The following is a 10,687-nucleotide window of genomic DNA, read 5'->3' as shown; positions in this document are numbered from 1 at the left end:
GCAGCGGACGGTCCTCTGCCCCCCGGTGCCAGGAGCAGGGCGCAGAGCGGGCACGCACCCCAGCCAGCCCTGCACGTGCCATGTACCACCAGCGAGGGCCCAGCAGAACCACCTTATAGCCACGATAATCCCAAGCGACCAGGGATTTCGTAAGCCCGCCCTGAAGCACCCACGCAGACCCTTTGGTGTCCGCAGATCCACAGATCACCCACACCTATAGGTACTCAGCACAGCATATGGGGCGCCGCCGCCTTGCCAGGGGGGATTATTCTCTTTACAGGCACTAACGGCAGCGCACGAAGGACGCCAAGGCCTCCCGTGAACATGTGGGGTGAAGCAGCCCCAAACCTGCCAGCGCGCATCCCCGTGCCCCTCATCCGGCGCCCCGACGTCCCCTCCGCTCCCTTCCCTGCACCCCTGCAGGGCAGCAGCCAGACCCTGCCCTGCCCCAGCGCTCTACACCTCCGACATGTCCTCCCTCTTCCTTTTCCCCTCTCTTCCCCGCCTTCTGCACTTCCTCACACCCTCATGTCCGACAGACACCTCTCCAGGGGGGCACCGGGGCTGTCCCCCCACCTCACGATCCCAAATCCAACCACGATGGAGCAAGCTTGTCCCTCCTTGGCTGGGCTTTCCTCTCGCGGTCCCAACCCCGTGACATCCCCCATCCTTGGTCCAGGACGGGCTGCACCCAGTGACCCCTATCCCCGCGTGGGCTCCCGTCCATCCAGCCACAGCTCCCATGGCCCGGGGGGGTGATGCTGTGCTATAGTGCAGGATCACAAAGGGGTCTCCTCTCCCCAGCCTTCCCTGTGCTCCCCTTTGGGCTTTACAACAAATTTGTGCAGTATTTTCCCTGTGAACAGCGTCCCCCTCCCCTGCCCAGCTCCCTCCCCACCGCCAGCCGGGCTGAGAAGGCAGAAGATGATGCAGAGCCCAAAGCAGCTCCCCATCACCGAGCCGTCCTGGCTGGGGAACGAGCTGGCGACGCTGGGAAGAGAAATAAACCCTGCGAGCCTAAGGCAGAGAGCGGCGGCTCAGGTTTGGCAATCAAAAAACAGTACAAACCGTTCCCTGGTCCCCCAGCCAGAGCCTGGACCTCCATGCCCAGATGTGGGGCAGGACACCCGCTTTCAGCAAGTATTCCCCCCCAAAAAAGTGTAAAACCCCTTTATCCTTCCACCTGAAGAGCCACAGCTTGGCGTTACGGGGCAGAGGCAGCTCTGTGGGGATGTCTCGAGGGAGGCTGAAGGTTGCCTGGCACCATGCAGCCCTTGTCCAGAAGCCAGCGAGGTTTTGAGGTGGTGGATGCTGCCAAACCCTGAAGGGGGGGTCCTCCTGAAAGGTGGGGGTCACAGCAGGGGGTTGGGCGAGCATCAAACACCCTGTCCCGGCCAGTTTGGAAGCCCTCAACGTCGACCCGAATTCGTAGCCTCAGACCCAGCTCACTCAGACAACACCCCCCACGCCCCATGAATTAACTTGCTCCAATTAAGCACCTCTTCTCCCTCCAGCCCTGCAACCCGGAGAGGCAGCGCGTGCTCCGAGGAAGGAGGAACCGTGAAGGATGTGGCACCGTGAAGCATCTGCCGGGCTCGGAGGCCACCGCTGGGGAAGACTCGTTGGGGATGTGGCAAGGAGGCAAGGAGGCAGCAAGCCAGACAAAAAGCTCTGAGCATCGTCCCTCTCCTCCCAGGGACTCGAAGGTTCCTGCCCGCTCCGGCTCTGGGCCAGCACCCTGGGGAAGGGGGACAGTCCGGGAGGGTTTCGCTGAAAGGCAAAGCAGCCGAGATCACGCTCCTGGGCTGGGGAATCTGCAGTCAGGCCAACGCCACGGCAAGCCAAGAAGGTCTGCTCCAGCTCCTGGCAAAAAAAAAAAGCTTGCGAAAGACACGGCGGTACCCGGCGAGCCTTGATCCGAGACCCCCGTTGCATAGAGAAAAGGTACTCCTACGTAGATTCAAGTGCGTGGCAGGATGGGCTCCCCCTGCGAGAAGAGTGCCCTGTAACTTCACTAACCAAACTTGAAGGTCCAGTCCTCGCCCCCAGTGTCGGAACAGCTCCTCGTCACAGCATGTCTGCGTCCTCCATGCTGAAGCTGCTCCGGCGACTGCTGGCCTTGGAGGCCTCCGGGGACATCGCCGAGAACAAGGGATCGGAGGCCAGGGGCAGCATGGTGTCCTGCATCAGCATCAAGTCCAGCTCCTTCTTGGATAGGGAAGGGAACGAAGCACTGTGGCCGGGCTCCAGGCTGTCCGGGAAGCCCCGGGAGCCGTCGTCGAAGCTCAGGCTGTGGGTAAAGTCCAGCTGGTGGTAGGGAGACTGGGGTGGTGGAGGCAGCGCCGGCTGCGGCTGTGACTCGGGGTCCGGGGGTGGCAGCAGTGGCTCCAGCGTCCCCTCGTCCCCGCCGGCTTCTTGCTTGACCACCTGCTGAGCCAGCTCGGCCACGTTGACGCCCGAGGGCGAGGAGGTGGGCAGCCCGTGGACACGTGCCTGCATCTCCAGCTCCTGCCAACAGAGCACAGGAGGTCTTTGGTGGGGACGTCACACACGGGGACACGGCATGCGGGCATCCAGGGAGATGGCAGGGACAGAGGGACCAAGAAGCTCACAGGGAAGGAGCCCGCGGAAGAGCTGAAGGGTTTAAAATGGCGACCCATGCAAAGCTCAACAACACTCGCTGTGGTGACCTGAGCCTCAGACGTCTGGTTTGTCTGAAGACTTTGCTCCTGGTGACTTGACAGCCATCAGAGGGAGGGAGCCCCTGCCCGCCCCCTCGGTGGGGCAGGAGTGAGCTGCTTGTGTGGCTGGAGCAGAGCGGAGGGAGGGAAGAGCACAGGGAAGCTCACCTGGATGCGGAGCAGCAGCTGCTTATTCGTCATCTCCAGACGCCGTGAGTGATTCTCCAGGTCTCGTGACCTCTGCAAGTCCTTCTGCATCCTCTTGATGTAGTCCACAGACGCCTTCAGGATTGTCCCTTTGTTCCAGCGCACGTCTCTGCCGTGCAGGATGGAAAAAGAGATTGCCACCTGCATGCCAGCAACATTTCCCTCAGCCCTGCTCCACCAAAAAGCCCCTCTGCAAGTATCACCTGCCATGGGGCCGAGTATCGAGCAAGCCCACGAGACCCGCAGTTATCCCAGCCCCACAGAAACCACTGATACGTACAGGTCGTTGGCCTTGGGGATCAGCATCCCCAACTCTTTAATGCGGTCGTTGATGTTAAACCTTCGCCGTCTCTCGACTGCAGGGCGAGAAGAGAGGGAAGGCGGTGAGGAAGCAGCAAGAGCAGGAGAGGTTCAATGTCCCGCCGACCCCACTCGCCACGCTGCTGCTCCCGGCTCGCGGGGCTGGGAGTCACCGTCGTGCCCCGGGCCAGACCCTCTGGAGTCGGGGGGGCTCAGGATGAGAAACCTCTGGGGCCAAGCCTTTGGCACCTTGCTTCTGTCCATCGCCCCGGCTGGCCTGACCGATACTATTACCAGAAAGACTGGCCTGTCTTTCTCAGTGCTGACGGGAGAGACAACAGGGTGTCTCCTGCACCGCAGACATTTTGCAGAGCCGGGAAAGAGGGAGCCATGGCAAGGGGCTGTGGGGGTATTTCCTGAGGGCGAGATGGGATGGGAAGGGGGACCCGGCTTGGAGAGAGGGGAACGAGGATGGAGAGCGATGGGGAAAGGGCTGCGGGGGTGGGAGAGGGAAAGCTGTGCCACCTGCGGGCAGCCAGTGCCAAACTCACTCAGGTTGTGATTGTCTTTCTTCTGGCGCTCTTTCGCCAGGGCTCGGCTCTCGGCATCTGCAACGGAGACCCACAACATCACCCGGAGGGGACAAGGCTGCATCTCTCCCCACGAGCATCCTGGGCTGGTGTCGGAGCACCCCGGCATCCCCCAGCACCCCCCTCCCCACCCGCGGGGACAGGGCACCCCCGGCCAGCTTTGCTGCTCACCATCACCGCTGGCTCCCCGCTGGCTCGGGGGGCCAGGGACGTACCTGTCAGCTCTCTCTTCTGGGTGAGGTCGGCGGGGCAGGAGCTGCTGGTGACACCTACAAGAGAGGCCGTCACCTGGGGGTCCCCGCTATAGACATTCATGTGACTGCTGGACATCGGCAGCTGAAAACCAGAGGTACAGGCGGGTTAGCTCCATCCAGGGCCATGGGACCGGGGTTCAAGCCCAGCTGCTTGGCCTCTGGGATGTGAGTGCGTAGCCCAGGCAGATGTAATTGTCTTTCTGGGCCCTTAAAACAGCTATAATCAGAGTAGCAAAGAAAACAGGACTTCAAAGGGCACAGCTGATCCCCTCCCACGGCCAGCATCTAAAATAGGGCAGATGAATCACATCCGAGAAGGGCCCGGCAGGATGAATCCCACTGGGAGGCACAAACTGGCATACGGATCCGACCCAGGAGACGGTGCCACTCCGAGCGAGCTTCTGGCTGGGAAACCTCTCCTGGTACCAACGTCCCCCCGCGCTGCAGCGGACACTTGGTCCCTCCCCACGCCCCTCTCCCGCCTCTCCGGCTTTTTATAAGGGTTCCCAATTGTCATTAAAGAGGAAAAGAAGCTGAAGAACTGGCTCTTGCAGTTGCAAAAGGGAGATCTTGCTGCCTCCCTTCCCCCAGCCCCAGGTCCCCAGGGACACCCACCCCAGGGACGAGGCTGGGTTGGGCTGGCACCCGGGCATCGCCGCAGGGACGTGACAGAAGGACAGGTCCCCTCTGCGCCACCTCCGTCCCTGCAAGCACAGGGCTGTGGGACCCTCAGGCCACCCTCCCTCGCGCAGCCCGGGGTCTGATCTCTTCCTAACGCGCATCAGAGACTCACTGTGTTGGGCATGTGGACTTCGGGGTTCATATAGCCCAAAACGTCATCCAGGCGCATGATGTCATCGATGACCTCATCGAACTGAAAGGGAAAGGCGTAAGGTCCCAGTGGGCTTCTTTGCCCTTTCCAGCACCTTTGCCGCCCCCAGCAGCCCGGTGACACTTCCTCACCTCCCGCTCGGGGTTGGAGCCGATGTTGAGCATGGCCATGGGGCTGTTGGGCGCACTGTTGCCCGCCGAGGAGGACATGACGTGGCTGGGTCGGACGCCGGGGGACGCGGCAGGGGGTGGCTTGGGAGAGTGGCTGACGGGGCTGACGTGGGCAGCAAACTTGTTCCCGTAGGTTTCGGAGAGATAAGCCTGAACCTTCTTGTCCCGTGACTTCTGCAGGTGGTACGTGGTGGGGTTCTCCAGGTAGGACTGGACCTGCAAGGAGACAAACCATCAGGGATCTCCCACACCCCCTCGGCCCCGGGGGCAGGGGACACACCCCCAGCACTGTACCTTGAGGACCTCTCCGGGCACGGGCGGTGGGGACTGGTAGTGGACGGGAGTGTTGATGGCCGGGGTAGAAGCCACCGGCATCCGCTGCTGCTGCATATAGTTCATCATCATCTGCTGCTGCATGCGCTCCCTCTCGGCCTCCTGCTGCGCTTGCTGCTTCATCAGCTCCATTCGCAGGCCGATGCGCGACGCCATGATGCACCGGGGGGGAGGGACGCGGGCGCCCGCCGGGCACGGAGGTGACCCTGAGAGGAGGACACGGCACATCAGGAACAGCCTATTTTGCAGCAGGGAAACTGAGGCACGGGGAGGGAGCAGACATCCTGCAGCATCCGTACCAGCCGCTGACTAAGCCAGGACAATCACCCTAACGCCAGACGGACGGGTCTGCCTTCCTGCCACGGCTCCCTGCCGTGCCACCGCTCTCCCTGGGGACAGCCGGGGTACCTCAGGGGGGACGGGGAGGGCAGGGAGCAGCTGGGACCCCGCGCCTGGCGAGTGTGGACTCACGTACCGCCGGGTTCAGCTGGAGCGTGCTTTGAGCCACCAACTTCCAAAACACCGGAGCAAAGCAAGAAGGGCCGGGAAAAGCCAGAGCCCGGGAGCAGAGCAAAAGGGAAAGAGAAAGCAAGGGAAGAGCAGGAAGAAAAGGCCGGCGGGTGTCAGGAGCCAGAGGCAGGGTTTAACCCTCATCCCGGCTGCCCCGAAACCTCAGCTCCGGCGTGGGATGAACAATGCGGCTTCTGTGCGGGGCCGGCACGCGAGCACGGAGGCGGGGGGGAGGCGTGCGAGGCCCCCGCACCGCACAGACCGGCCCTTGTTCCCCCGTACAAAGGGGACGGTGGCCCGTGGAGGAGGTGGAGAGGATGCCGGGGCGAGGGGAGCTGCCCTACCCGGACTCTCCGGGGCACGACGATGGCTTTCCACAGGGCTGGTTTCCCAGGCGGGGCTGGGATGGGGATGCGGGAGATGCCGTGTGGGATGGGGGTCTGGACCACAGCATCCGCAGGGTGGGAGGGAAAGCGGAGCACAGGACCCAAAGCAAATGCTGCCAGGGGAACAGGCAGGAGCCAAACACCCAGGGTTTGCTCTGCGGCAGCGTAACCAGACAAATCTGGAGGGTTTTGCTATTTAAATACAATGTGTAATTGCAGACAAAGGGGCCACGGCGGCTACAACACACCGGGGTTTCGGCGAGGCATCTGATACACAGTGCCATGCGATATCCTAAGGGGGAAATTAAATCAAGCCAGCATGGACAGAAATACGATTACATGGATCAAGAGCCAGCTATTGAACGGCAAGAGGAAGGTAATTAATTAGACATGGTGGCCCATCTAAAGGGGGATGGGAGAAGAGGAGCCTGGGACAGTTATCAATCGGAGCTTCGTTAAGACGGCTGTCACAAACTGCCTTAAAGGAGGGCACAAGGGGATGATGCTTGAGATGAGCAACAGCAGAGCCCTGGGAAAGGACCCAGTGACACCGGGGACAGCCCACAGCAGATAAAACAAGGCTGAAGGGGCATAAACCACAGCTGATGCACACGGAACGATGCAATAACCCCAAATATTAAGGGCAGGGTGAGAGGAAAAGCTTCCAAGAGCTGCGAGGAGATGGGATGAGCCATCGTGGCATGGAGGGACTGGCCGTGCTTTGCAAGCCCAGCTCACGCCGCACAGCCGGGGCACGGCCGGGGCAGGGAGGGGGAGAGACGCTGGGGCCCCACGAGCCAGACATTTTGGGGGGGCTCCCAGCACCAGGGGAGAGGAGGAAAGGGATTTCAAGCCGTGCACAGGAAACTTTGCGGTCAGCTCCCGTGTTTGCAAGCAAGCAGCTACCCATGGCCCTACAAAGCACCGTGAGCAGCAGCAGGGCTAAGCGTGCCCCGTGGGTGGCTGCACGGGGACCCTGGCTCGATGGTGCAGGGTGGGGGGACGGGACGGAGAGGGGGAGGAAGCTGGAGTGGCTGGCACCTCCGGCGGTGGGGAAACCCGGTTTCAAGGGCGAGGAGGGAGCTGCCTCGCTGCAGAGCCGGGGGGATCCGGGCTCTTCTCAGGAAGGGCAGCCAGTATGTGGGGGCAGGATGGTGTCATGTGAAGCGTGCCAAGGCGTAGCCACCCACAGCACAGCACCCGCTCACCCCCGTCGGCCCCGGTCCCATCACCCTGCCTGGCTGCGGGATCCCCCCAGCTGCCCCTTTATAAGAAACGGGGGCGGGGGGAGCCAAAAGCGCTACCCTCTCCCCTGGGAAATTGTCGAGAAGGGGAGCCGCCGAGGGCGAGGATGGGGAAGGGTGGCCAGAGCCCGATAAGGAGAGGGGGGAAATTAGGTCAGGTTTAAAATAACCTGCTTGGTTCTGCTTGGCTTCCCCCCCGCCCCCCAAAACACTGAGCAGCTTCTGCTTTCGCTCTGAGTCAGCCCCGGCGGGAGGGTGGCTGGCGTGAGGGAGGCAGCCGGCAGTGGGAAAGGATGGGGATCCGGCCGGCGCCGCAGTGCAGGCACCCCACCCCAGGGCATGCGCCCCACCCCAGGGATGCCTCCCGCCGTCCCGTGGTCCAGGGGGGGCAGAAATAAAGCACGTGGGACGGCAGCTCCATCCGGGATGTCCGTTATTCCTGGGAAGGCGAAAGATGTTAGCATCCCGGAAAAAGCACGCCCGGTGGCTCTCCCGCTGAGCTGGAGCCACCCCCATGCCAGGGGCAGCCCCAGCTTAGTCCCCGCCTGGAGGGGACCCTGGCGAGGGTCCATCCCGGTGCACGGGCAGCGGCTTGCCTGGCTCCGAGCGGGCAGCACAGCCGGCCAGGGCATGCCCAGGCATTGGGTTTCCCGGCGGGCGCTGCCAGGGCACCTGCTGGGGAGACATCCCCATCGGTCACAGAGAGGGAAGAGCAGAGGAGGGGAGGGAGGAAGGTAGTGGGAGGCCCAGGGTGGGCGATGGAACAACAGGAAGGGGATGGAGAAGAAGAGGGGCTGAAGGGCGGGAAGGTAGGAGGGAGCAGGGAAAGGGTGGACAGCCCTGGCAGCTCTCCGCTCCCTGACGCCACCTTTCCTGCCCGGAGAGCGGGGACGGGCGTCAGGGCGGACACAGGGTGGCTTTTCCATGCCTGGAGCAGCCGGTACCCAGGTGGGCCCTCGACCCCCTGCCCGTAGCACAGGGTGTGCTGCCCATCGCCGACCATCAGCAGGAGAAGCCGCGGAGCCGGGCTGATCCTGACCCCGGCTGCAGCCCCCCAGCTCCACGGGGGAGCCCAAAGCACCTGCCCGGGGTCAAGCCAGGAATGCAGGGAAAAGGGACCCATTTCCCAAAGGAAACTCTACCTGTGCTCCAAAAACCCTGCGACCCTGCCCCTGCCTCCTTGGAGTGGGGGAAAAAGCTAATCCCGCTTCGTTGCAGGATCGCATCCTAAAGCCAGAGCAGCTCTTCGAGTGAAAACCCCCCTGGGTGCTGGAGAGCGGTGGGCTCCATCAGCGCCTGCGGGCTGTCCAGGCACCAGCCGTGCTCCACCACCGCACACCAGACCCACCGCTGGGACAACGCGCAGGGCCGGAGCCAGGGAATTAATCTCCCTTCAAAATATCTCTGCTGCTGTTTAGCGACACGGTTATTTCTGGACCTTTCTTGCTTTTCTTCTGGGGGTGTTATTTCATCAAGAGCCCAACGTGCTCCCCCCACGCCGGGGCGGCACTCGGGGGTGGCTCCAGCCAGAGGATACCCAGCGGCACCCAGAGCTGCCCTGACCCTCGCTCGTCCCCCACAGGTCTTTGCACAGCCCCGAGCTGTTCCCCGTCCCTGCGGGAGCCCAGAGGCACAGCCACCCAGGCCGTGACAGAGCGAGGCATGGGGTGGGCTGCTCAGCAACTGCCGGTACTTTCTGGAGTGACATCGGGTGCCGCTCTGCAACGCGCGGGGCCGGGCTGCCGCTGGACCCACTGCGGAGAGCCGGCGTGGGGCACCCGGTGCCACCCCGAAGGGACAAAACACCCGGAGCCGCACCGCCATCCCCGTGCCCACGCGGCACCCCACCTCCACCTCCCCGAGCGCATCGCTGCGCCCAGGTGGGGGTTAGAAATAAAAGCCGCCGTGAGGCAGTTTCCAGATTTAGCCCCTGTGAAATACAGGGGGATCGCGTTACCCTCCCTGGGCGGCTCACGGGGAAGCAGCACCCGCGCTGTCTGTCCTGCCTGCAACGTACAGGCACACACACACACACACACGCTGCAAATGCAACACATCTCCTGCCCACCCCTTCAAAAGCTGGAGGGAGAAGAGGGGAGCGATGCCCTGCTCAGCCCTGGAGACAGAGCTGAGAACCCCCAAACTCATTGCACCGAGGAGCCGCCTGCCCAGCCCCGCTCCCTCACGTGTGTTTATTTCCCGGTCGATCGTGGCCGTTTATGAGCGGAAAAATCAATCAGCGGCTTCAGCCGGGAGCAGGGACCCCTGGGGAAGGAAGGGAGCCAGGGCGGGGGCCGTGCCACCCACCCACCCGCTGCTCTGGGCCGCTTCATTGATAACCAAGAGGGCAGCGAAAAGGAAAGGGAGAAGAAAGAAGTGAAAACAGCTCTGCTTCTTGCTACCAGCAGCAAGCACCCACCAAGCCTTCCTTCCTCGTTTTTGGTTTTCAATTCCCGGGCAGGGTGAAGCACCCGCCACCATTTCGGGGCAGGCAGCGACTGGTTGGGTCCAGGGCAGCCGGGAGCCTGACGGTGTTTGCTCTGCACCGAGATTTGCTCCGACAGCACCAAGCTGCCACCCCGCCGGGCACCCGCAAAGCCACCCCATGGGTGCTCGCAGCCTGGGGACGGGCTCTGCTGCCACCCCGCTGTGTGGGGAAGGGGGACGACGGGGCAGGGGTTACCTGGGCACGGGACAGTGGGGCCAGGGGGTTCTCCGGGCGCCGGGGCCAGCAGGTCGCAGCTCCTCCGTGCTCCTCGCCGGGGCCAGCCCGGCTCCTGCGCCGGCCCCGCGTTTCCTCATTTTCAGGACCCTGCTTTTAACGCAGCAGCAGCCACGCGGGGTGCAGGGGGGGGAAGTTGCAAAAAACCTCCAAACCTGCTTGTTTTTCTCACTGCAACACAGGAGTTAGCAATCAAGCTGAGAAAAAGTGTGGCAAAAATAGATGCAGCCAGTGCCGCCGGGCTCTCCGGGGTGCCGGAGCCCAGGCTGAGTCTGCCCCACCGTGTCCCCTCGGGAGCTGCCAGCAGAGCGGCTGCAGTGCTGCCTGCGGTGACATCCCTGCCTGAAAATACACAGGGACAAAAGCTGTCCCTTGTCCCTCCGTGTGCCTGGAGCAGGTGCAGAGCAAGCACCAGCACTACGCAGCCGGATCCGGCCCCGCACGCTGCCGGGCAGCAT

The 10,687-nt window shown here is 63.0% G+C and overlaps 1 protein-coding gene across 2 annotated transcripts in view; it reads right to left on the bottom strand.

Annotated features, from left to right (window-relative positions):
• Window positions 1-464: 464 nt before the first annotated feature.
• Window positions 465-10,687, bottom strand: part of TFEB (transcription factor EB) — a 13,814-nt gene continuing 3,591 nt past the window's right edge. Inside the window, exons 1-9 of one of the 2 annotated variants that reach the window (XM_009272818.2) lie at window positions 10,191-10,298; window positions 5,329-5,573; window positions 4,996-5,250; window positions 4,826-4,906; window positions 3,994-4,114; window positions 3,740-3,796; window positions 3,169-3,244; window positions 2,850-2,997; window positions 465-2,508 (exon numbers count right to left, since the gene is read on the bottom strand). In XM_009272818.2, the coding sequence (XP_009271093.1) occupies window positions 2,068-2,508; window positions 2,850-2,997; window positions 3,169-3,244; window positions 3,740-3,796; window positions 3,994-4,114; window positions 4,826-4,906; window positions 4,996-5,250; window positions 5,329-5,523 (1,374 nt within the window). In that variant the 5' untranslated portion in view covers window positions 5,524-5,573; window positions 10,191-10,298 and the 3' untranslated portion in view covers window positions 465-2,067. Of the gene's footprint in view, window positions 2,509-2,849; window positions 2,998-3,168; window positions 3,245-3,739; window positions 3,797-3,993; window positions 4,115-4,825; window positions 4,907-4,995; window positions 5,251-5,328; window positions 5,574-10,190; window positions 10,299-10,687 lie in introns of those variants that run through there. The other variant, XM_009272819.2, reaches the window with a different exon arrangement.

Source organism: Aptenodytes forsteri, unplaced genomic scaffold (genome assembly GCF_000699145.1).
Source record: "Aptenodytes forsteri isolate BGI_AS27 unplaced genomic scaffold, ASM69914v1 Scaffold142, whole genome shotgun sequence".
NCBI lineage: Eukaryota > Metazoa > Chordata > Aves > Sphenisciformes > Spheniscidae > Aptenodytes > Aptenodytes forsteri.
Note: the sequence above shows the minus strand (reverse complement) of the source record. Positions and strands in the feature narration are given on the sequence as shown.